This window comes from Trichechus manatus, unplaced genomic scaffold, assembly GCF_000243295.1.
Source record: "Trichechus manatus latirostris isolate Lorelei unplaced genomic scaffold, TriManLat1.0 scaffold00116, whole genome shotgun sequence".
NCBI classification, from domain to species: Eukaryota; Metazoa; Chordata; class Mammalia; order Sirenia; family Trichechidae; genus Trichechus; species Trichechus manatus.
The window spans coordinates 4336911-4363390 of NW_004444052.1; the positions used below are offsets into that span (position 1 = coordinate 4336911).

General features: G+C 41.6%; 1 protein-coding gene across 1 annotated transcript in view; it reads right to left on the reverse strand.

The window, feature by feature from the left end:
* Positions 1–26480, reverse strand: part of RETREG1 (reticulophagy regulator 1) — a 218518-nt gene that overhangs the window by 123620 nt on the left and 68418 nt on the right. Inside the window, exons 2-3 of the mRNA XM_004384050.2 lie at positions 20815–20921; positions 9218–9248 (exon numbers count right to left, since the gene is read on the reverse strand). Coding sequence (XP_004384107.1) covers positions 9218–9248; positions 20815–20921 — 138 coding nt within the window. The remainder of the gene's footprint in view (positions 1–9217; positions 9249–20814; positions 20922–26480) is intronic.

Below are 26480 nucleotides of genomic sequence, written 5' to 3' on the forward strand. Positions count from 1 at the left end.
AAAAAACTTACTGCCGTCAAGTCAATTCTGACTCATAGGACAGAGTAGAACTGCCCCATAGGGTTTCCAAGGAGCACCTGGTGGATTTGAACTGCCGACCTTTTGGTTAGCAGCCGTAGTTCTTAACCACTGCACCACCAGAGTTTCCGTATATATATACATATATGTAAATAGATGAAGTCCCTGAGTACAAATGGTTAATGCACACAACTACCAACCAAAAGGTTGAAGGTTCGAGTCACTCAAAGGCACTTTAGAAGAAGGGCCTGGCGATCCACTTCCAAAAACTCAGTCATTGAAAACCCTATGGAGTACAGTTCTGCTCTGACATACACGGGGTTACCATGAGTCTGAGGTGCCTCAACGGCAACTGGTTTTCGTTTTTTTCCACTTGAGGAGCCGCGAATAGTAGGTTGTTCAGAGGTCACCTAAGGTCCCCTGGAGGAGCCCTGGAGGAGCTACAGTTAAGCGCTCAGCTGCTAACCAAAAGGCTGGTGATTTCGAACCTTCCCAGCAGTTCTGCAGCAGAAACACCTGCCGATCTGCTCCCGTAAAGATTACAGCCTAGAAAACCCTTTGGGGCAGTTCCACTCTTGTCATGTGGAGTCACTATGAGTTGAAAATCTATTCGACGGCACACAACAACAACAAGGTCCCAGATTTGACCACTGGTTTTCTACTCATGTTGTGACTTGATAAATATGCATGCATTTAAGGAGAATGTGTTACTTGCAAAAGCAATATGAACCAGGAATATGCAACCACCCTTGGTCAATGAAGCAAGCGGGCTGCGAAAGGTACTTCTCGCTTATTTTATCTTCAATGCCTCAAGAAATACAGCAGTTGCTACAAGAAAGACCAATCACTAGAAAAGGACATCCTGTTTGGTAGAGTACTAGTGAAAATGAGGAAAACCCTCCATGAGATGGAGTGACACAATAGCTGCAATAATGGGCTCAAACATACCAAAGATCACCATGATGGTGCAGGATGGGGCAACACTTCGTTCTGTTGTACATAAGGTCGCCGCGAGTCACAACCAACTCAATGGCAACTGACGAACACCGTCATGAAGATCCAGGTCAACTTCACAGAGGGCTTTTCCCCTGGACTCATATTCTGGGCACGTGCTTCCTTTTGCTGGGCAGACTCCTCAGAGAAAAGGGAGTCTGTATATGTCTAGCACGAGGCATTTTTAAAGACTCATAAATCAGTTTTTATGTAGATACAACACTGATGGTGAGGACATAAGAAGCATAATTCTTCATATCATTTTCCTCCAAAAAAGCTTTTAAAAAACTGCTTCTACTCTCGTTTTCCATACTTCTCTTCAACTGATCTAATTTTCAAAATAACTTCAAAAAATTAACACAGCGGATTGGAATTCGGAACTTTCAGAAACTTTCAGATCAAATCTCAGTAGCTCTGACAAAGGCTGTGCTTTCAATGTAGGCAGTCAATGAATGGGTCTATTCTTTCTTTAGAAGAGAGAGGAAAAAAAGGCTTTGACTATCCATTGTGTAATATATGACTACAGAACTGTGTTCACTCATTTTTGAAAAAATGAATAAAAGGCTTATTTGAATTTTTATTATGGCAGGGTACAGATTTTAAAAGTGGTGCTTAGCTCCCAGGCTAACCCAGGCATCTTCAGCTATAGATTCATCCAAGCACAGATATGCTTATACTAAAATCCAGCATATTCTCAATTTAAATGAATATTTTTTTCCTAAGAAAAATATATTTTTTTAATTTAATCCAATCAACTATATCCTACACAACAAGATTTTGTTTTAAAACTCATGCGAGATGGGGCCCCCATCTAGAGTTCTGACTGAAATTAAGATAAAAATACAGCTTTCAAATATTACGGCTTATGGAAAGGTACAAGTCTTACTTGGATAAGATATGAAGGTACAAGGTACCTTCTATAAGGTACAAGGTTCAAGGTTACTTTAAGATACACTCGAAAATATTAAAATTGTAGAGTCTAGCTGTTTCAGTGCAGGAGACCAAAAATTATTGTTGTACCTAACATGGAAAGAGATGAAATCTTTTAAGCTACCAGAGGACTAAAGCTTTTTACTTGGCAATGCTGATCAACAACCCTGTCTATGCAAATTTGATAAGCATAATATAATGAGTCACAAATATAGAAAATGCAGTTTTCATACTAAGGTCCATTCCTCAGATGAGATAATTTAGCAAACACTGGATAGATGACCATCCACTATCAGTCTGTCCTACTGCGGGTGGTTTGCATGTTGCTGCGATGCTGGAAGCTGTGCCGTCAGTAGTTCAAATACCAACAGGGTCACTCATGGTGGACAGGTTTCAGAGCTTCCAGATTAAGACAGACTAGGAAGAAAGGCCTGGTGATCTACTTCTGAAAGTTAGCCAGTGAAAACCCTGTGGATCACAACTGATGACTGTCCAATATAATGCTGGAATATGAGCCCTATAGGTTGGAAGGCACTCAAAATACACAGCAACCACAACAATGGACTCGAGCATACCAATGACTGTGAAGACGCCTCAGACTGGGCAACATTCTCTGTACTGTTTATACGGTTGCCATGAGTTAGAGCCAAGTTGATGGTAACTAATAACAACAACCAATGACGGTACTCCTGCTCTGTTTTCCACTTTTAACTGTGGCATAATGTGTCACTCAAGGATTTGGTCTATTAGACTTCTTCTACTTAAATGTTTCATTTTGAGCCTATGAGTTAAATGAAGATCAGGACTTGGGCTTTACAACCAGATACTGGTTCCTCTCCCCCCAAAATGCATCCAGGTAGAATGGGTTGACTGGCAGTTAGCTGGAAGCTCACAATAACAAAAGGGCACTTCACCCAAAGAAGTGGGGCCACAGAATTTCTGCTCCCAAGAGCAAGTAAGAGAGGCAGACAGGCTTCAAGGATGGCTCCAGTGATTTAAGCAAGCTAGAGGCAAAAAGCTCTCCACTCTGCTGCTAATCCCTGCTGGCTCCAGAAAGACTGACCCTGTTAATTCTCTGCTCTGGCTCTGAAGAGCCAGTACAAGGTAGGGCAAAGCAGAGATCCAATGCCTTCGCCGTATCGTTGTAAAGCCACTTCCTGTGAGCCCATTTCCTGTGAACAACACCCTGCTAGAAGCATCTGGATTCCTGGAATGTCTGTTATATCCCACAGCTCTCAGTCATACGGTTCAGAAAATTTTACTTTGTATAAATTGGCACTGAACAACAAAATAAGGTTTATGAAGAGAATAACTCCTTATTCTGGGTTACAATGTACAGCAAACAAAACTCTTAAGCTGGTGAAGAAATCGTGAATGGTTGGTATATGCCAATAAAGTTCTTTCCTTCTAATTTATAGTTACTTAGAAAACCCTGGTCAACCGGAAAACAGTTTTATGTTTTTAAAAGGAAGCATGCACAATTTCTGATCTGTTAACAGAGGATTTTATTCAATTATCTGCCATACTCTCATGCAGAAATGAAAGGCTATTATGATCCTATGGATCAGGTTTCAATTCAATACCAGGAATGAGTCATAAAGATATCAGTTGGGCTCAGCTGACGGACAGCTCTGTATAAATCCTGTTCACAGACTGTAGAGTTAGCGCTTACTGTTTATTAAAGAAATAGCTCAAGCAGAAGCCCCTCTCAGAACAAACACACTGAGAAGCACATTTTCGCAAAAGGAATTTTCCAGGTACAAAAATCGATCTATGAGTGGCATCCAAGTAAAATTCTGACTTTTACTGTTGATGACACTATCGGAAATCAGATTCTGTCTTTAATATACTAATTAATGAATGCAAGCTTATGAATGCAGCCCTGGTGGCATTGTGGTGAGGAGCGGATAACCTTTCAACAACCAGAGACACTACACACCTATGTGAGTGTACATATCCACGATCACCTTCACACTAAATGCTTACGGAAGTACTTTAAGCTTAATTTAGCTGACAAAAGGAAACCTTCCCAAAGAGTAAATAACAGTCTGTGCAATAGCAAGACATTAGGGTTGTAGAGACGACAGTAAGAAAGGAGTTCCTTTTTAATTTAAAAGGTTTGCAACGGCATTATGAACGCAGAACGGTCCACTATGCGATCCACCTTTTAATAGTGAAATTAATGCTCCTTAGATGAACCAATGGAAGCCCCAAGGAGAGAAGGCCAGGCTCACTCTGAGACCAGCACGAGCTGCTGCAGTGCTGGAAAGAGGGAAATCTCACCCTTGTTGACCATCCCAGGAGCTGGGCTGGCTAAGGGCGGGTGGTGATTCTTACAACGGCCAGTGAGGGAGAAGTTTCTGGGCTCAGCACCTGGGACCTTGGTAGCTGGACAGACTATAATCCCACGTGGTTCCCATAAGCAAGAGCCTTGCCCCACCTGCAGAGATCCGCTTACCAGTCATTGCATTTTATCCTCAAAAGAAAGTAATTTTTTCAGTATTACAAACACAAGCACCACCCAGTGCCAGATGCTAAAAATCACTGTGTACAACCTACCAGATCATCATGCAGGAAATTCAAGGAACAACTAGTTTAATTGTGCATCTCTGATGTCATAGATAAAGACCAGAATACAATCACACAATGAAAGTGCAGTGGACACCAAAAAACCAAACCTACCACCATCGAGTCGATTTCAACTCACAGCGACTCTGCAGGACAGAAAAGAACTGCCCCATAGGGTTTCCAAGGCTGTAAATCTTCACAGAAGCAGACTGCCACATCTGTCTCCCACGGAGTGGCAGGTGAGTTCGAACCACTGACCTTTTGGTTAACAGCCCAGTGCTTAACCACTGCACCACCAGGGCAGTAGACAGACAGAGGAAAGTATCCCTTCTGCTGTGAGTTAGATCCCTTTGGAAGAGCTACTGGCTAAACAAGAACGTACAAGGACAACAAGACGAACAGGATATACAAAGCCCTCAAATCACACCATCGGGGACTTTATAGAGCTAGAAGGGATATTTCAAGATGATTCCCTCTTATGTTCTCACCGAGCAATTACTAGTTGCACGGAGGAGACCAATAGCCAGGACCCCTGGGGCTCCTAATCAGTGTATAGGATGGATATTCGTTGCACTGAAATATAACAAAACCAGTTGCTACAAGTAGATTCTGACTCATGGCGACCTCATGTATGTCAGAGCAGAACTATGCTCCATAGGGTTTTTAAAAAGTTGATTTGTTTTTGGAAGTAGATTACCAGGACTTTCCTCCGATGCACTTTTGGGTAGGCTCGAACTTCCAACCTTTTCATTAGCAGCCAACCACTTAACCCATTTGCGCCATTCAGGGACTCCAACTTAGATATACTTCTAGGTGATTCAGGGGCGACTGACACCCTTTTTAAAGGTTATTTCCATTATCCTTCTTCTCTGAGGCCCATGGGTACTTCCCCAAAGTAATAAAATATTATAAATCTTTAAAAAGTCATAGAATACAGAGCCACTCACTCCCTGACCAAACCCAGTTGTTAGCAAAGTAAGCTCCTTAAGTCCTGTTGTGCTAATTTTTCCAAATCATTACCATTCACACAGCTTCTGGATTAAAAGAAAGCTCGCAGTGGAAACTCTCACACGCAAACTGTAATGCATTCATAAAACTGCAGACTCCAGAAAAGGAAGGGAGACAATGCTTGAACCAGTCTTTCGAGAAACCTGAATACTGTACATAGTACTTTTTAAAAAATCCTATGAATTTACACTAGCTCACTAGAGTTACAGATTAAAGCCTCAATTTCTTCAACTGATGAATGGGGAAATGCAAGCACAGAAAGCTTACAACACCTACCCAAGGGAACCCAGCATGTCTGAGGGGAGCAGGAAAAGTACCCAGGCCCCGATCTGCCACACCAGGGGTGAGCAGGTGCCTAGAGCAGCTGTGGATGCAGCAGGCTACAAGCCTCCAGGGCGCCATCCTGGACAAGCATTCAAACTCCTCTCCCCAGCTCTGTCCTCTCCAAAAGCCTTCTGATCTTAATTTGATTTTCCAAGTAGACTGTTCTGCTTAAAAAAAGAACCAATTTGCAGAAACCTGACAACTCAGCCCGATGATCAAGATCAACATCAACAGTCATAAATCATGCTGACAGTATGCACCCCTGATATAAAGTAATAAGAATGGCTCTTTACCTCCATGATCTTTCTCTCAGAAATCCATAACCCCATTCTAATTGTGAGAATTTCTCTAAAACATCAGAGAAGTTCCACCAGAGGGACATTCTATAATATACCTGACCAGTGCTCCTCAAAACTGCCAAGGTCAACAAAAATAAGGACAAAAAAAAAAAAAAAAAACCAAACCCATTTTCATCAAGTCAATTCTGACTCACAGTGACCCTAAAGGACAGAGCAGAACTGCCCCATAGGGCTTCCAAAGAGCACCTGGTGGATTTGAACCATGACCTTTTGGTTAGCAGCTATAGCTGTTAACCACTATGCCACCAGGGTTTCCAAGACAAGGACAGTCTGAGAAAATGTCAGCCAGGAGAAGCCTACAGAGACGTGACAACTAAATGCAATGTGGTGTCCCGGGTGGGATCCTAGAACAGAAGAGGGACATCAGGTAAAAACTCAGGAAATCTGAATAAAGAATAGACTTTAGTTAATAAGGATGTCTCGATTATTGATTCACTAATTCTAACACATGGACCATACTAACATAAGATGTAATAATAAAAATAGGGGAAACTGTGTGAGGGGAGATACAGCAACTCTCTATCATCTTCTCAATTTTTCTGTAAATCTAAAACTATTCTAAAAAATAAAGTGTACCGAACAAAGAAAGACAGAACCACTGATGTTTGAGTATCTGAATCCACTAGATAGTTAAGTCCCTCAGCAAAAATAAATTCATTTCATTCATCTTCACAAATCTCGTCTTGGAACTTCAGTTAGCAGGTATCACCCTTCACAGCCAAATGTGCCTGTAGAACTGAGTAAGCTCCTTTAACATGCACAGAGCTGGAAAACAAAATTTGGAGCCATAATAACCTTATCCCAAGACCTAACAAATTATTAATTGGTTAATTAATGAAGATTTGGTTTTAAGAGTTGCACTGTATAGGTAAAACTTATTTATATTACTAGATGGAAATGTTTACTGAGAGAAAAGTTTTAAACACTCATCTTTATTTCTATTAATAAGGCCTGAAAAATCAAATTTTCTTTAGTTAAGTCTGAAGAGCTTTCAAACAAATAAAAAGTATATTTCAAATTCTATTTGTTCAGTAAATTAAAATATTGGAAATGAAAAGAGGAACCTTTTTTTAAATGAGTCACTGCAGTGTACATATTTTATTATGATTGTAGAAATTATGTCATCCTATCGATGGACAATATACCTTAAATCTGTGTTTCCAATTACATAAATTACTTACATGAATATAAACTTTGTTATTCATTTTTAAAAGAAACCAAAAACTTAAGCAATATTCCTTATCTACTCTATTTAAACAACTGCTGGGTTAGAAAGAAATACATTTTCTGCTTAAGATCCATGTTTTAAATCCTCAGTTTGCTTTTCATTCTCTTCCTTAAACTACCCTTTAGTACTGATAAAACTTTGACAGTAAAGAAGATCATTGTCTGTGTATAATTGCAATTTAAAAAGCTATAGAAATGCATACTGGTCAAACTATATACAAAATGTCTTTTCTTCACAGATATCTTTTTTTTAATTTCCAAAGTGACACTGTTTAACCCACATGTGATTTCCAGCTAGAATGTTCTCTCATCCTTCTCAATTTACATGTTCTTCCTAAAAGATGCCAACCTAAGAAACACACGGAAACTCAAAAGCAGATAAAAAACAGCAAAGCCCCAAACACATTCTCGAAGATTCCAAAACACACCACTATTTTCTTAACCATCTCCAAAGAGTAATATAGAATTTTCAACTTTCCCTTCCGGTAAAGAATGTCCATAAAATATAAAGAGAACCTTAAACTGTTCAGGCACAGAGCAAGCCTCCAAACATCTAGCTAGGAAAATATCGTAAGACAAATGAGTCCAAGAGCCTGTGCCAGTTCCTCCCCTGGGCCATGCCAGCCCTCACAGGCATCCGACAACCTCCCTGAGAACCCCTTGGTTTCAATTTCTCTCACTATATCCAATGACTCCCTTTCTTATGTCTCGGAAAGTTTGCATTCTGCCCTTGATAATTTGGGATCAGAAATGAAGGCAATCAGAATGGCAAAGTGTATGTTATATACACTAGCCACGATAAAATTAACAAAAGTGAAGAACTTTTTTAATAAAAAAATAAAAAGAAATGAAGGAACAAGCGAGCAGTTATAAAGTAGTCATAAAATTAGTTTTTATGCCTGAAATAAGCTTTACTTCTATGAACACAGCAAAGTACATTACTGGTTTATAAATGCCAGCCCCTCTCAGAATTTGGAAGTCATGTTTTTTCATAGGATTTTTAATGAAATTATTTTGCCCTTCTTTTTGAGTATTCATTTCATGATGTCCACTTTGATATAAACTTAGTACTCCAACCATCCTCATTAAGTAATACAAAGATATTTTTAAGGCAGAATTTAAAAAAACAAATCAATTCCAGCAAAATATTACAGGAATATGAACTTTTACACTTTCCTCATTTTTCTACTTCTCATATACACAGCTGGTGAAGTGAATTTTGTTCCCCTCATGAACTACCCCAGCTCGTTTCTTTTTCCATTTGGAAACAGCATCTTGGACTTCAGGAAGGACAGCATTAGACGAAAGGGGAGTTCAGGTTTGCCCTGGCTGGGCGAGCAGTCAAGAGGATGTTCAACACTTACTGCACCATCACACCTAAGAGCCTCTAAACTTACAACTCAGCTAACCTTTCTGGAATGTTCCATGAATATTCCATGACTTCAGCATTGCCCTGTTCTTCCACTAAAACAGCAACGTTTATGCCCCAAACTGGAGTCCAAAAGGAAATCCCAAATGAAAATATCTCCCTCCCTTCGCTTCCAAAGCTTCACACAATGACTCTCACAAATTTATGTTGTCCACTATTGTAACAAGATACAATCATAGAAAGAATTGCAATTTTATGTTTGCCCTCAATTCCACTGTATTTTTATTTTCCCACTTTTGTAAATCACTATGGGATTTGAGTTCTGTCACTAAAATATTATTTCATAGATATACCTTGGCAGCTCAATCACCTCCCTCCACCCTACCCTCCTTAGCCATGGCATTGAAAGAAGGTTCCCTACCTTTCGCTGAGGCTTCTCCACAACTGGGCACCTGTAACAAGAAGCAAAACGTGAAATTTAAACAAGGTACTTTTCTCCTGAGGCATTTTTTAAATTTAGAAATACTCCAAGAGACTTAAAGTGGAATGTTTAGCTCTTTAAACTCTAGAAACTATCAAATCATACAGTGTATACGTATAGTACCATGGCTAATTCAAGCAATTGTTGTTAGTCAGTTCTAGCTCCTAGCGATCCTATGTACAACAGAACAAAACACTCCCTAGTCCTGCACCATCCTCACAATCATTGCTATGCTTGAGCCCATCATTGCAGCCACTATGTCAGTCCATCTCGTTGAGAGTCTTCCTCTCTGTCTCTGATCCTCTACTTTACCAAGCATGAGGTCCTTCTCCAGGGACTGGTCCCTCCTGATAATGTGTCCGAAGTATGTGAGATGAAGTCTCACTATCCTCACTTCTAAGGAGCATTCTAGCTGTACCTGTTCCAAGACAGATTTGTTTGTTCTTCTGGCAGTCACTGATATATTCAATATTCTTTACCAATACCATAATGCAAAGGCATACGTTCTTCTTTGGTCTTCCTTGTTCATTATCCAGTTTTTGCATGCATGAGGCGACTGAAAAGACCATAGATTGGGTCTGGTGCACCTTAGTCTTCAAAGTGACATCTTTGCATTTTAATACTTCAAATAGGTCTTTTGCAGCAGATTTGCCCAATGCAATATGTCGTTTGATCTCGACTGCTGCTTCCATGGGCGTTGATTGTGGGTCCAAGTCAAATGAAATCCTTGACAACTTCAATATTTTCTCCATTTATCATGATGTTGCTTACTGGTCCAGAACACTTAATTGTGCTCACAAGAAACCTGTGCATAGACCAAGAGGTAGTCGTCCAAACAGAACAAGCAGATAGCGTGTGGTTTAAAGTCAAGTAAGGAGTGCGTCAGGGCTGTAACCTTTCACAATACTTATTCAATCAATATGCTGAGCAAATAATCCGAGAAGCTGGACTATATGAAGAAGAACGTGGCATCAGGATTGGAGGAAGACTCGTTAACAACTTGTGATATGCAGGTGACACAACCTTGCTTGCTGAAAGTGAAGAGGGCTTGAAGCACTTACTGATAAAGATCAAAGACTATGGATTACACCTCAACATAAAGAAAACAAAAAATCTTCACAACTGGGCCAATAAGCAAATTTAGGCAATTAGTCAATAAATATTTATTGAGATTCTACTACATACAAAATACTTGGATAGGTACCACGGGAGAAGAAACACTATATAACACATGATCCCTGCCCCTTGGGGACTTCACTGTCTAGTGGGAAAGATAAAATATGCACCCACATAAATATGAACCAGTGTAGGTGGTCTAGACACGGTACAAGTGGCGCAAGCCAAGTGGTATGACAGAGTTCAGAGAAGAGAGAAAATGTGGATGAAAGTGCCAATAATAGAGGTGGCACTTAAGGTGAGCCTTGAAATGGTACTGATGAAAGGAGAAGAGGACTGTTATTTGAGAAAGGAGATTTTTATCTATTCATTCTCTCAGTCTTTTGAGTTTATACCTAGACTCAAATGAAATCAACAGAGGAAAAAAAAAACCTAGATCTCATTTGCTTTCTTAATTCCCCAATAACTGTCTTCATTGGACTATGCCTTAATATTACACTACCAGCTTTAATGAAGCTCAATATAACAAATGGCCACAAGGAAGCTTCTGCATTTGCCATCAAACAAAATGAAAAAACAAACAAACAAATACCAATGATGTTGCCCCTGATGTTCTTCAGTATCCACTGTCAAAAATCTATGTAATAAATTCTTTAAATTTAGCCCCATGAAAAAGATTCTCAACTTGCATTCTTTTATCAGACAATTAGAATCGTGCAAGTGATCTCATTTCCCTTTTTGCCCCGACTGCCAGTAAGCATGGGGATCAATCTGTTGCTTAATTATGGTCACCATGTTAGACTCCTGTTCCTCTACTAAAACCAAAAAAATCAAATATGTTGCCATCGAGTTGATTCTGCCTCTTAGCAACCCTATAGGACAGGGTAGAATTGCTCCATAGGGTTTCCAAGGAGCGCCTGATGGATTCGAACTGCCAACCTTATGGTTAGCAGCCTGAGCTCTTAACTACTGTGCCACCAGGGCTCCTTTTTTTTTTTAAATTGTATTTCAGGTGAAGGTTTACAGAACAAATAGTTTCTCATTAAACAGTAGTACACATATTGTTTTACGACATTGGTTAACAACCCCACAACATGTCAACCCTCTCCCTAGGGGCTCCTTTTAAAACAGTCTTATTTTTTATGTTACTTATAAGCTACCACAAACTTCTTGGAGTTAAGTGGCATATCAAAACAAATAAACAACTCAAAATAATCCAAGGAATTATACACACTAGTGAAGTCTAGATAGACTAAATTCGAGAGGTAACAACTCACCTTGTTATACGACTCTCTTCTGACAACACTGGAGCCAAGAGTGGAGAAAGTATAATGGTCTGAGGTGTGTGTATGCTTGTTTTTATTGTTGCAAACTGGAAAAATGAGTATGGTTGATGGATAAGGGACCAAGAAAATTCAGAATGGTTAAGGATAGAACTGCTAAAATAACCAGGTTATTTCATGGATCAAGTCAGGCCTGAGTAAGGACAGGAAGTCAGGACAAAGATGGGGCTAAGGGACAGTGACAGTGCAAGAGGCTGAGCAGGACAATAGCCAAACTGAGCACAAAGACCTGGTTCAGCAAGAGGGAGGGGCCAGAGAGGCACAGACAGAGGGGCACTGAGAATTGACTTTAAGCCTTGGCCCGTATTGGAGACACAGAATTTCTAAAGACTAAAGGTAAAAGATGAGGCCACGCCAGTAGGTGACTAAAACCAGGCCAACAGACAAGTCATTAGGGCAGAAGTTGAAATGACAGAGAATCAAGACTACAGATAGGACTCTAGTTCATTGGAGACGACCTGGAGGGTCCATAGTGGCTTAAGTGGATGGTGTGGATTTTGCAGGAGGAAAGGTATTAAGAGATGGTGGTTGAAAATGCTCCACAAGTTGCTGTAGGAGCAATGTGAAGAACTGCTGACCCCTCTTCCTCACTGTATAGGGCAGCAGGAGAACTAGTCTCTGAGAAAAGGCTCTTAAAGACAGCCTGGGGGTAGGGGAAGAAAGACTGGTTCAATTGCAATGAGAGAAGGAAAAGGAGGTCAAGGAAAAGTTTAAGGATGTAGGAGGAGCTTGCCATACCAAAACAGAGTTCCCCATGGCCCTGATGAAGGGCTTAATGCAGGGAAGCAGGAACTTGAGGACACAACAACAAGAAAGTGAGAGAAATCCAACATGGCCTGAAGGTTCTCACACTAGCGTGCCACAACACAGATACGTGGACTCCCGTACGTTTCACTGAGATTCATTCACAAGACGTTATCTCCACTCTTTTGCCCACCTATTTCATAGTCAACGTCTAAGATGGTATTAAAGATGATAACTGGAGGGAAAGGGTATGGGATGGTTAATTTTAGGTGTCAATTTGGCTCCTGTATGGGGCCAAGTCGTTCGGCCAAACACTAGTCGAGATGTTGCTGTGACAGTATTTTGTTTGTGTCACGAACGTTTACAATCAGCTGACTCTAAGCAAAGTGGGTTACCCTCGATAATGTGGACCTTATCCAATCAGTGGAAGGCTTTAGGAGCAAAAATGGAGATTTCCGATAGGAGGATTCTGCCTCAATACTATACCGTAAATATCTGCTGGAGTTTCCAGCCTGCTAACCTATAGATTTTGGACTTGCCAGCCCCACAACTATGTGAGCCAATCCCTTAAAATAAATGTCTCTTTTCTTCTCTCTCTCTCTCTGTTTTTTTTTTCTGGAGAACTCTGACTAATACAGGGTACAATTAAATTTTTAACAATAGAAGTTTAATATCTTTAGCCAAAAACGCTATGGAAAGTGGGGAAGTTGAGAGAGATGGAAGGCGACAGAGCTGTTCCTGAGCCTTGCTGACTTGATGGTCCTTTCGCTGCTGTTGTTCTCATAAGCCGAGGTATCTAATGAGAGTGGCTGGCAGTTTTGATTCAAGCCATGGAGTTACTTTAAGTGCGCCTGGATCTAACCTGGGCCGAGTCTGTGCCTCCCAGAGTCCAATTCATCACAGCAGTGCCCTAGGCTGAAGGGTCTGCAGAGTCAGGGTTCCTGCCAACTATTTACAGGACTCAAGTGGTTCTTTGTCCTGAAAGACTCTAAGAAAGGAGGCCAAGGCAGGCAACAGTGTTTCCTCCCAGACACAGGAGACTGGGGAACACTGGGAAAGACGACAGGCACTGTAATCACTCCCTTGCCTCCTTTCCTCTCACGAGGCAGAAATGCTGTTTTCAGAGCAACGCTGTCTGGTGAAAACCATGAGAGGGGGATGTGCCTTTGACAAGTGCTGCCGACAGGAGAGGGGCATAAGAGCACATCTGGACAGACAGGCCGGTGTGTCTGGGTCCCCACAGGAAGCCCAGTGTCTCCACAGGCTCTGGCACAGAAAGGCACTCGGCACAAACTGACTGACGACTACACACACTCGTGTTGGGCGGGTTATGTGTCAGCGGTGAACAGAGCAGACTGTTACTGGGCACAGGCACTAGACTTCCGGCTGTACTGGGCCCTCACCCAGCTCTGTAGTTTGAGGGCAGGTTTCCCAATTTCAGGGCTTCCTGGGTGACACAAATGGTTAAGCGCGCACCTACTAACCTAAAGGTTGGGGGTTTGAACCCACCCAGAAGAGTCTCAGAAGACAGGCCTGGCAATCTCCTTCTGAAAAGTCACAGCCATGAAAAACCCCACAGAGCACAGCTCTACTCTGACACACACAGGGTCGCCATGAGTCGTAACTGATTCAATGGCAATTGGTTTTGTTTTTTGTTTGTTTTCTTTTCCAGTATCATAGGAAAAAAAAGGTTCAGACTTTGTAGTAGGTTGAATAATGGCCCTACAAGATATCAGGTTCTCATCCCTGGAACCTATAAAAGCTGCTCTCTCTCTCTATATATATATATATATAGATACATATTCATATATATATATATTTATAAATGAAAGAAGTGCCCCCAGAATGTTCCTTAGAAGCAAGGATGCTGAGACTACGTCTCAGATACTTTGGACATGTTATCAGGAGGGATTAATCCCTGGAGAAGGACATCATGCTTGGTAAAGTGGGGGGTTAGTGGAAAACAGGAAGACCCTCAGTGAGATGTACTGACACAGTGGCTGCAAAAATGGGCTCAAGCATAACGACGACTATGAGGATGGTGCAGGACCGGGTGGTGTTTCAATCTGTTGTACACAGGGTCACTGAGTCGGAACTGACTCGATGGCACCTAACAATAACAATAAAAACATACAGAAAAAGGATCTTCATAGATGCAGTTAATGGACTTGAGATGGGAAGATTATCCTGGATTACCTGGGTAGAGCCCAAATGCAACCACAAATATCCTTATGAGAGACCCAGACAAAGGAGAAGGCAATGTGACCGCAGAGGCAGAGACTGGAGTGATGCATCTCCAAGCCAACAATGCTTGTGACCACCAACAGTTGGAAAAGGCAAGGAACAGAGCCTCCCCTGAAGCTCCAGGAGTGCAGCCCTGCTGACATCTCAGTTTCAACCCAGTGATACTTGATTTAGAATTTCTAGCCTCTTGGCAGTTCAAATCCACCAGCTGCTCCTTGGAAACCCTATGGTGCAGTTCTACTCTGTCCTATAGGGTTGCTATGAGTCAGAATCAACTTGACAGCAATGGGTTTGGTTTTTGGCCTCCAAAACAATGAGAGAATTAATTTCTGTTGTTTTAAACCACTAAGTTTGTGACAATTTGTTACAATAGCCATAGGAAACTAACACAGACTGTTAGGTAGCTTCTCCACAGACCGGAAATGAGTGAACTCACTCAAAAACTAGGCCCTTTAGACTAATATTCCTTCAACTCTACCACCTTGGTTTTTTAATATTTTTTAATATTTTATTTTATTTTATTGTTGTTATTGTTGAGAATACACCCAGCAAAAACATATACCAATTCAAGTTTCTACATGTGTATTTTTGTGACATTGATTACATTCTTCAAGTTGTACAACCATTCTCATCCTCCTTCTCTGAGTTGCTTCTCCCCATTAAGATAAACTCACTGCCCCTTAAGATTCCTATCTAATCTTATGAGTTGCTGTTGTCAATTTGATCCCATACAGATAGAACTTAAAAGAGCATAATGCTCAAGGCAGACATTCTTTACTAGTTAAGCTAAACTACTGTTTGGTTTAAAGAAGACTTTGGGGGATATTTCTGGTTTAAGTTTTAAAGATTATCTCCAGGCAAAAGTTCCAGGGGTTCATGTAGCCTCCACGGCTCCAGAAAGTCTGGATTCCATGAGGGTTTGAAATTCTGCTCTACATTTTCCCCCTTTTGATCAGGATTCTTCTATAGAACCTTTGAATAAATGTTTAGTAACAGTAGGTGGGCAAAGGAGGCAGTTGTTCATGGAGGCAATTGCCACCTTAGTTTTTTAAAGGATTGAATCTTCACAATAAGAGGTTTCCCGCAGCATGCGAAGATGAAGTTTCCCTATCTGCATTAATATCAAGCCAATGAGTCATGCTGGAAATAATCTCCGTGCAAGGGGCCAAGAAATGAGTAAAGGACAGTTACAAAGTCTTTCAACTTTGTCCTTGGTCTTCCTCATTTGTCTGTTCTTTATAACTTGTGCCCATATTAGGACCGAATTTTGATACATGGCAATGTTCAGTTGGCTTTGTGAGTCTACCTGCTCTAGGAGCTAAAATGACTGCTGGTAAAATTTGTAATTGACTTTCCAATGACTGTATCTTCTGAATCCCCTGAAGGAGGTCCCGGAGGATAAAAAAATGTTACAAAGTCTACTGCAAATAAGGGGCTCTCTTTTATCAGTTCTGATTCAAAGCAGAAACACAGGGATCACCATGAACCAATCCGACCCTTCTGCAAAACCCTAACCTACTGAGATGCCCCACCTCACACCCAAAAATCCACTGTCATCGTTCCAACTCAAAGCAACCCTACGGGACAAAGTAGAATTGCTCATAGGGTTTCCAAGGCTGTAATCTTTACAGAAGCAGACTGCCACATCTTTCTCCCACAGACTGGCTGGTGGGTTCAAATTGCCGACATTTTGGTTAGCAGCCAAGCAGCTGAACCACTACACCATCAGGGCTCTACTTCAAGGCAGCCTTAATACATCTGTGGTAGATAAAATGTATCATAGCAAGAGCTGGTTAGGCTGACCCAAAAAATACTGAATTGGCAAATGTGTTATATATACGTGTTAGTCACCTAGTGCTGCTATAACAGAAATACCACAAGTGGATGGCTTTAATAAAGAGAAGGTTATTCTCTCACAGTCCAGTAGGCTACAAGTCCGAATTCAGGGCGCTGGCTCCAAGTGAATGCTTTCTCCGTCAGCTCTGGAGGAAGGTCCTTGTCAACAGACTTCCCCTGGTCTGGGAGCATCTCAGCACAGGGACCCTGGGTCCAAAGGGCTTGCTCTGCTCCTGGCACTGCTTTCTTGGTGGTATGAGGTCCCCGTGTCTTTCTGCTCTCTTTTATATTTCAAAAGAGACTGCCTTAAGACACTAATCTTATAGATCACATCAATATAACTGTTGATAATCCATCTTATTATATCATAATGATAGGATTTACAACACATAGGGAAATCACATTAGACGACAAAATGGTAGACCATCATACAATACCGGGAATCATGACCTAGCCAATTTGACAGATATTTTGGGGAGACACAATTCAATCCATGACAATATATTTTTACAATAAAAAAAGAAGAAAAGTCTAAAAAAGAGAAAAAAAGGAGCTAGTTAGGTTAAAAGTTATGGGTTACGTGTCTTTATTCTGAAATAGAAAAGAGAGCGAGAAAGGGGGGAAGGCAGAGAGAGAGGTTAGGGTGACAGAGAAAGAGAGGTGAGAAGGAGGCAGAGAGAGCACAGTTAGTTGTTTTTAAGTCCTGAATTCATTGTTCTTCTTCATCGAAGCCAAGAAAGTTTTTATATAAGCTAGTCTATTTTCTAAGAAGCCCTAGTGGTGCATTGGCTAAGTGCTCAGCTGATAACCAAAAAGTCCATGGGAGAAAGATGTGGCAGTCTGCTCCCGTAAAGATTACAGCCTTGGAAACTCTACAGGACAGGTCTACTCTGTCCCATAGGGTTGCTATAAGTCAGAATCGACTCGACAGCAACAGGCTTAGTCCATTTTCTAATGGCCTGATTTCATCACGTAGGATGTGATAAATAATTCACTGTTATCCTCACTGTAGCCTACATAAATATCAAAATGACATTTAAAAGAACAATTGTTGCTGTTAGGTGCCGTCGAATTGGTTCCGACTCATAGCAATCCTATGTACAAGAGAACAAAACACTACCCAGTCCTGCATCATCCTCATAATCGTTGCTAGGATTGAGCCCACTGTTGCAGCCACTGTGTCAGTCCATCTCATCAAGGGTCTTCCTTTTTTGCTGGCCCTCTACTTTACCAAGCATGATATCCTTCTCCAGGGACTGATTCCTCCTGATAACATGTCCAAAGTATGTGAGACATCATCTCACTCTTCTAGGAGCATTCTGGCTGTACTTCTTCCAAGACAGATTTGTTCGTTCTTTTGGCAGTCCACGGTATATTCAATATTCTTCACCAACACCACAATTCAAAGGCATCAATTCTTCTTCGGTCTTCATTTTTCATCGTCCAGCTTTTACATGCATATGAGGTGACTGGAAACTCCATGGCTTGGGTCACACACCTTAGTCTTCAAGGTAACATCTTTGCTTTTCAATACTAAAGAGGTCTTTTGCAGCAGATTTTCCCAATGCAATATATCTTTTGATCTCTTGACCGCTGCTTCCAGGGGTGTTGATTGTGGATCCAAATAAAATGAAACCCTTGACAACTTCAATCTTTTCTCTGTTTGTCATGATGTTACTTACTGGTCCAGTTGTGAGGATTTTTGTTTCCTTTATGTTGAGCTGTAATCCATACTGAAAGCAGTGGTCTTTGATCTTCATCAGTAAGTGCTTCATGTCTTCTTCACTTTCAGTAAGCAAGGTTGTGTCATCTGCATATTCCAGGCTGTTAATGAGTATTCCTCAAATCCTGGTGCCCCGTTCTTCATACAGTCCAGCTTCTCGGATTATTTGTTCAGCATACAGATTGAATAAATATGGTGAAAGGATACAATTCTGATGCACACCTTTTCAGACTTTAAACCACACAGTATCCCCTTGTTCTGTTCAAACAAGTGCCTCTTGACCTATGTACAGGTTCCTCATGAGCACAATCAAGTGTTCTGGAATTCCCATTCTTCGCAATGTTATCCATAATTTGTTAGGATCCACACAGTCCAATGCCTTTGTATAGCCAATAAAACACAACCAAATATCTTTCTGGTATTCTCTGCTTTCAGCCAAGATCCATCTGACATCAGCAATGATATCTCTGGTCCATCTTCTTTTAATGCTTCCTGAGTCATTTAATATTTTCCCTGTAGAATCCTTCAATATTACAACTCAACGCGGAATTTTTTCTTCAGTTCTTTCAGCTTGGGAAATGCTGACTATGTTCTTCCCTTTTGGTTTTCCATCTCCAGGTCTTTGCACATTTCATTATAATACTTTACTTTGTCTTCTTGGGCTGCCGTTTGAAATCTTCTATTCAGCTCTTTTTACTTACTCATTTCTTTCTTTCGCTTTAGCTACTCAGTGTTCAACAGCAAGTTTCAGAGTCTCTTCTGACATTCATTTGGTCTTTTCTTTCTTTCCTCTCTTTTTAATGACTTCTTGCTTTCTTCATGTATGATGTCCTTGATGTCATTCCACAATTCATCCAATCTTCGGTCATTAGTATTCAACGAGTCATACCTATTCTTGAGATGGTCTGTAAATTCAGGTGGGATATACTCAAGGTTGTACTTTGGCTCTTGTGGACTTGTTCTAATTTTCTTCATTTTCAACGTGAACTTGCATATGAGCAATTGTTGGTCTGTTCCACAGTCGACCTCTGGCCTTGTTCAGACTGATGATACTGAGCTTTTCCATAGTCTCTTTCCACAGATGTAGTCGATTTGATTCCTGTGTATTCCATCTGGTGAGGTCCACGAGTATAGTCACCATTTATGTTTTTAATATAAGGTATCTGCAATGAAGTCATTGGTCTTGCAAAATTCTATCATGCAATCTCCAGCATCACTTCTATCACTAAGGCTGTATTTTCCAACTACCAATCCTTCTTTGTCTCCAACTTTCGCATTCCAACCACCAGTAACTATCAATGCATCCTGATTGCATGTTTGATCAATTTCAGACTGCAGAAGTTGGTAAAAATCCTCAATTTCTTCATCTTTGGCCTTAGTGGTTGGTGCATAAGTTTGAATAATAGTCGTATTAACTGCTGTTCCTTGTAGGCATATGGATATTATCCTATCACTGACAGGACTATACTTCAGGATAGATCTTGAAATGTTCTTTTTGATGATGAATGCAATGCCATTCCTCTTCAATCTGTCATTCCCGGCATAGTAGACCATACAATTGCCCAATTCATAATGGCCAATACCAGTCCATTTCAGCTCACTAATGCCTAGGATATCGATGTTTATGTGTTCCATTTCATTTTTGACTATTTCCAGTCTTCCCAGATTCATACTTCTTACATTCCACATCCTGATTATTAATGGATGTTTGCAGTTGTTCTTCTCATTTTGAGTCCTGAAAGCTTGACTCTATCCACGTCATTAAGGTCCACTCTACCTTGAGGAAGCAGCTCTTCTTTAGTTGTATTTTGACTACCTTCCAACCTGAGGGGCTCATCTTCCAGCATTATACAGACAATGTTCTGCTGCTATTCATAACGTTTTCACTGGCTAAATCTTTTCAGAAGTAGACCGCCGGGCCCTTCTTCCTAGTCTGTCTTAGTCTAGAAGCTCATGTGAAACCTGTCCACCAGGAGTGACCCTGCTGGTATTTGAATAGCGGTGGGCATAGCTTCCAGCATCACGGCAACACGCAAGCCTCCACAGTACAACAAACTGAGAGACACATGGGGAAAAGAACAATACCCAGAGCCAAAAGAGAAACCAGCACACAAACTTTTTGCCCAGCAGCAGCAGCCATGACTAGGGACAACATCAGCTGTTGTTAGGTGCTGTCAAGTCAGCTCCAACTCATAGTGAGTCCTTGCGTAACAGAAAGAAACACTGCCCAGTTCTGCACCATCCTCACAATCGTTGCTATGTTTGTGCCCACTGTTGCAGCCACTGTGTCAATCCATCTCACCGAGGGTCTCCCTCTTTTCCACTGACCCCGTACTTTACCAGGCGCGATGTCTTTCTCCAGTGACTGGTCTCTTAACTAGATTATTATATTGACAATAGCAAAGCCAATGCCCATGTAATCTATTATTTTGCTCCTTTCAATAGACAAATTGGTTAATACGTCAATACAAACATCAGACAATCAGAGTCTAGCGAATTAAATGCCATAAAAAAAATCTGAGTTGTCTTACCTCTCGTTCTTGACAAAATCAAATCCTTTATTATTTGCATAATAACACGCCCAAGTAGCATGACTGAGATCAGGAGATACACTCTCCACGGAGTCAAGGCCAGGAACCTGTAAGAGCAAAAACAGGCAAATCACTATTTCGGTCTTGGATTTGCTTTTTTTTTGAAAGATTCTGCTCCTGCATCAAAAGCAAAATAGACATTCAATAATGATTTCACTTTGAAAAGCATCCCCATGTGACCGCATGAAAGTTATCTGAAAGGCATCAAAGTCAGCAGGATAAAAATGCTCGAGCCACATATGCTTTTGTGCTGGGCATTCGGCTCTAAACTAATTTGGGCAGCAGAGTTGCTATCTTAGGGATGGCCCAGATATCACCCGCTGCGCCAGGCTCCTCCGCTACCAGATGGAGAACAGAGTGACCTGAAATGGAGTAGTGATGGGATAGTGAGGCAGAGCTGCAGAGTTTTCTGATACAGTGTCTGCAGTGCATGCCCTTCCTCACTGTCCTCTGTCTTATGTTTGGTTTGGTTCGGTTCTATGTCATAACTGCTCTGACCCCCCGGGATGCAGTCCACCACCCTGATGTCAGTTTGTCATACTCTAGTGGCTTCCATGTTGCTCTGATGCTGGATGCTCTGCCACTGCTATTTCAAATACCAACAGGGTCACTCATGGTAGACAGGTTTCAGCAGAGCTTCTAGACTAAGACAGACTACGAAGAAAGGCCCGGTAGTCTACTTCCAAAAGATAGCCAATGAAAACCTATGGATCACAACAGAATACTGTCTGATATAGTGCTGGAAGATGAGCCCCCTGGGTTGGAAGGTCCTACACAATAATGACAACACAGACTCCAACATACTGGCAATCATAAAGATGGCCCAGGACCAGGAGACATTTCATTCTGTTGAGTCAGAGCCCACACAGTGGCAACTAACCACAACAAGGATGCAGTTTGCTAACACTTTAAGATCACTACATTTTTGTCCACCTGCCCACCTCCTCTCCAGAAGTAAAGAAATGAACGCCAAACAATTCTTTACCATGAACAGCCCCCAAACGCTGAAGGACTTTTTTTGATTGGGCTTGTGAAGGAATAAAGGGACAAAGAAGTCACAAGGAGCTGTTAGACTTCAAAGAAGACTCAATGTTGAAACCTGTTTTACACAAGCTGCCAATTATCTCTGATGTAACATTAACCCACTGAAAAACTAATTTATGAAGAAAACCAAAGACAGAAGGGAAAGATTAGTCCAAAGGACTAATGGACCACAACTACCACAACCTCTGCCAGACTAAGCCCAGAACAACTAGAGGGTGCCCCATTACCACCATTGACTGCTCTGGCAGGGGTCACAATAGAGGGTCCCAGACAGAATGGGACAAAAATGTAGAACAAAATTCAAATTCACAAACAAAGACCAGATTTGCTGATCTGACAGAGACTAGAGAAACCTCGAGAGTATGGCCCCAGACACCCTTTTAACTCAGTACTGAAGTCACTCCAAAGGTTCACCCTCCAGCCAAAGATTAGAGAAGTCTATAGGACCAACAATAACACACATGAGGAACGTGCTTCACAGTCCAGTCATGTCTACGAGATTAATGGGCACACCAGCCCAAAAGCAAAGACAAGAAGGCAGGAAGGGACAGGAAAACCAGACAAATGGAAACAAGCTGGAACACGGGGTGGAGGAGAGAGTACTGATGTCACATCGCAGGGTTGGCAACCAATGTTACAAAACAATTTGTGAATTAATTGGTTAATGAGAAACTAATTTGCTCTGTAAACTTTCACTTAAAGTGCAATAAAAAAAAAAAGAAAGAAAAATGAATTTATTTAGCAAATATAAGTCACTTGACACTAGCTGCAAGGCCCTGTAGGGATAGGGAGAAGTAGACAACAGGTGACAACTGCCTTCAAGGAGCTTACTTTCTCATCACAGAGACCAACGTGGGCCAGGCTAACAAAGTCCGAGGAGAGAGATGAGTCTTAGGTGCTGTAACAGGATATGCACCAAGTCCAAACAGAAACACAAAAAAAGGAACGATTCACTCCATCCAAACCATGGAAGGTATTAGAGAAGTGGTACTTGAACTTGGTCCGGAGGATGGATGCAGTTCAGAGGAAAACAGAAGGTGTTCTGAGTGGAAGCAACAACATGAACAGAAGATCCAGTCAGGTGGATGGGGGGAAGAAGAATCACTCTCTAAATGATACGACACTTGCTATTTTTGGTGATGGGAAAAGTAGCACAAAATGTGAGTGTAATGAGCACAGCCTGACCAAACTCAACAATGTCACTAAGAAGTGCACCAGAGAAAAGGATGTCCTGTGTTAAAGAATGTGACATAAATAATTTGGCCACAACACCAAGAATAACCAAAAAACAAGTGTATGGTCACATATGCAGGTGTATAGACATGTAAGTGTACAGGTAGGTCCAAGTGAGTACATATGTGGGCACAGATAGAAGTATCTATATGTACGTGTACATACAGATATGTGCATGCATGCATATATATTCATAAAGGATAGAGTTACAGATACTTCTCGGATATAACCAAACACCTTGCAAGAATGATTTTCTCGGTTTGAAGGCTTAGGACCTCAGTCTCATGGGACAACTGAGTCAACTGGCATCACAAAGTTCATGTTCTGTATCCTAGTGAGGTGAGTAGAGTCTGGGGTCTTATAAGCTCGCAAGCAGCCATCTAAGATACAACTATTGGTCTCAACTCGTTAGGAGCAAAAGACAAAGAAGGCAACCAAAGTCTCAGAGAAGAAACTAGTCTACAGAGCTAACAGCCTACACGAGCCATGGCCTCATCTACCCTGAGACCAGAAGAACTAGATGATGCCCAGCTACCACTGCCAACCATTCTAATCAGGGCCACAATACAGGGACACTGATAGAACGAGAGAAAAACACAGAAGAGAAAGCGAATTCTTAAAAAGTCCAGACTTACTGGACCAGTTGAGACTAGAGGACTCCCTGAGACTACCGCCCTGAGATACAAAACTATCCCGAGGTCACCTTTTAGCAAAATAACAGATTGGCACACAAAATAAAGAATATTATCCATGAGTACCATGCTCCATTAAAAAACAACGTCTATGAGACCAAAAGGTCAACAATTACTCTAAAGCAAAGATGAGAAGATAAGGGGGTAGGGACTAGACTACTGAAAACAGAACCACCAGAATGCAATTAAAGAGAACGCTGACACATTGTGAAAAATGTAACTAATGTCACAGAAAAATCTGTGTAGAAATTATCAAATGGGAACCTAATTTGCTGTGTAAACTTTCTCCCAAAACACAATAAAATATTTAAAAAAAAAAAAAAAAGAAGAAGATGATGATGATCAAGCTAGGGAAGGGCAAGGTGTGCCTGAGCCACATGAGAAGTCTGGGTTGGCCCAGTAGGAGGACAGAGGTAAGGACAGAATTGGGAGACTGGCATCCAGAGATGCAAGTGAGAAGGGCTAGGGGCAGACTGTGGCAGGTCCTGAATGATATGCCAGGGCATTGGTCTTTACGTTACAGGCAATAGAGGGAAGGCTAAAGGTATAGAATAAGAAAATGAAATAACACTTGATTTCGGAAGATGTCTAGGGCCACAAAAAGTAGCAGGAAGGCAGGAGAAAGGTGGGGTGCAGAACTCAAGTTCTAGTAAAAAGACCAGACTCAGTGGTCTGACTGAGACTGGAGGAACCCCGGAAAGCACAGCCCCCAGATTCTCTACCAGCCTACAACTAAAACAATTTCCGAGACCAATTCTTCAGACAAAGATTAGACTGGACTGTGGGACATAAGATGATACTCGTGAAGAGTGTGCTTCTTAGCTCAAGTAGATACATGAGTCTAAATGGGCAGCTTCTTTCTGGAGGTGAGTTGAGAAGGCAGAGAGGGTTAGGAGCTGGTTGAACGGACATGGGAAATCAGGGTTGGAAAAGAGGAGTGCGCTGTCACAGTATGGGAAGAGCAATTAGGGTCATATAACAATGTATGTATAAATTTTTGTATAAGAGACTAACTTGAAAGGTAAACTTTCACTTAAACTACAACAATAAACCAAAAAAAAAAAAAAAGAAGTAGCATAAGTATGGAGTCAAGGACGCCAACTAGAAGGTTGTGCAATATATTTGGTGAGAAGTGGCTCACCATGAGATGCTGCGTGAAGCTGTGGGTAAAGCCCCCTACCCAAAGGTGGGCAACCCAAGTTCTAGTTCTGGTTCTAATATTAACTATATGTGTGACCTGGGCCAGGAAAATGAGGTGCCTCAGTAGAAAGACCTGGTGATCTGCTTTTAAAAGGTCACAGCCTTAAAAACCCTACGGAGCGCAGTTCTACTCTGCGTAACACATGGGGTTGCCACGACTTACAGGCAACTAACAACAAGGTTAGATTGAGCAGACTCCATTATCTGTCCTAACACATACCAAATGCTCCCATTTGGCATCTGATCTGTACACAGTGGGGAGAACTGGGAGGAACCTTAGAGGGAACCTTACATTCCTTTGTTCTGGGCTCTATATCTCTATTAATACAATCTTTTTATTTTGTACAATTGTTAATGCGCTGAATTGCTAACCACATATTGGAAATTTGAGTCCACCTGAGGCACCTCAGAAGAAAGGTCTGGCAATCTACTTATGAAAACTCAGCCAATGAAACCTCTATGGAGCACACCTCTACTCTGACACACATAGGGTTGCCATGAGTCAGAACTGACTCAGTGCCAACTGGCTCTGGCTTACCAGAATGCTGGCTTATGCTGAATTTATAAGTGGTTAAAACCCCTAAGGATTCTATTTTTCAGATGCAATTTTTGAATCTAAGTACATCCTATTAGATTTCTTCTTGTTTGACACAGCCCATCATTCAAACCTACAGACCTTAATGGTGGTATCACATTTGTTCTCTTGTCCAGCTTCATGATATGCTATCTGCCTGTCATTGGTTCTCATTCACACTACTGATCAAATATACAGATCAGTGCTGGAGTCCTGTGCTCCCAGAGTGACCAAGACTTATCAATCAGCATTTTACGGAGTCCTGGTGGTGCAGAGGTTAAGAGCTCGGCTGCTAACCAAAAGGTCAGCAGTCTGAATTCACCAGCCACTCCCTGGAAACCCTATGGGGCAGCTCTACTCTGTCTTATAAGGTCGCTGTAAGTCGGAATCGACTCAGCGGCAACAGGTTTAGCTTTTTTGGTTTATGAATACAACAGCTGAGCCAGTCTGCCGCTATATTCTTGTCCATATTGCTCCACCCTATCCACAGAGACACGGTAGCAGATTTTCTCAATCACCTTTCTGAAACCTCCTGCATTCCTGACGCCTGAGTGTCAGTGTTAATCTGCTTGGCCAGTGCTGCCTGAGGCTATCAAAGTTCTCAGTAGAAGAACTAAAAAATACTGGAACCTGCCAAGGCATGTAACGGGACACAGCCTGAGACAAAGCCGCAGGGTGACCCTGCCAATCTGCCCGTACATGGAATTCACAGAGATGTGTGGTCACCACCATGCCCACGAGCAATTCGAGGAGAAGGCGGCTCACACAAGCTTGTCAGAGGATTCTTGAATGTTATAGGACAATCATTGTGAGGAAGGTTGTGGTCAGAATGCAGGCTGCCCAGTATAATGAGAGCAGAGTGA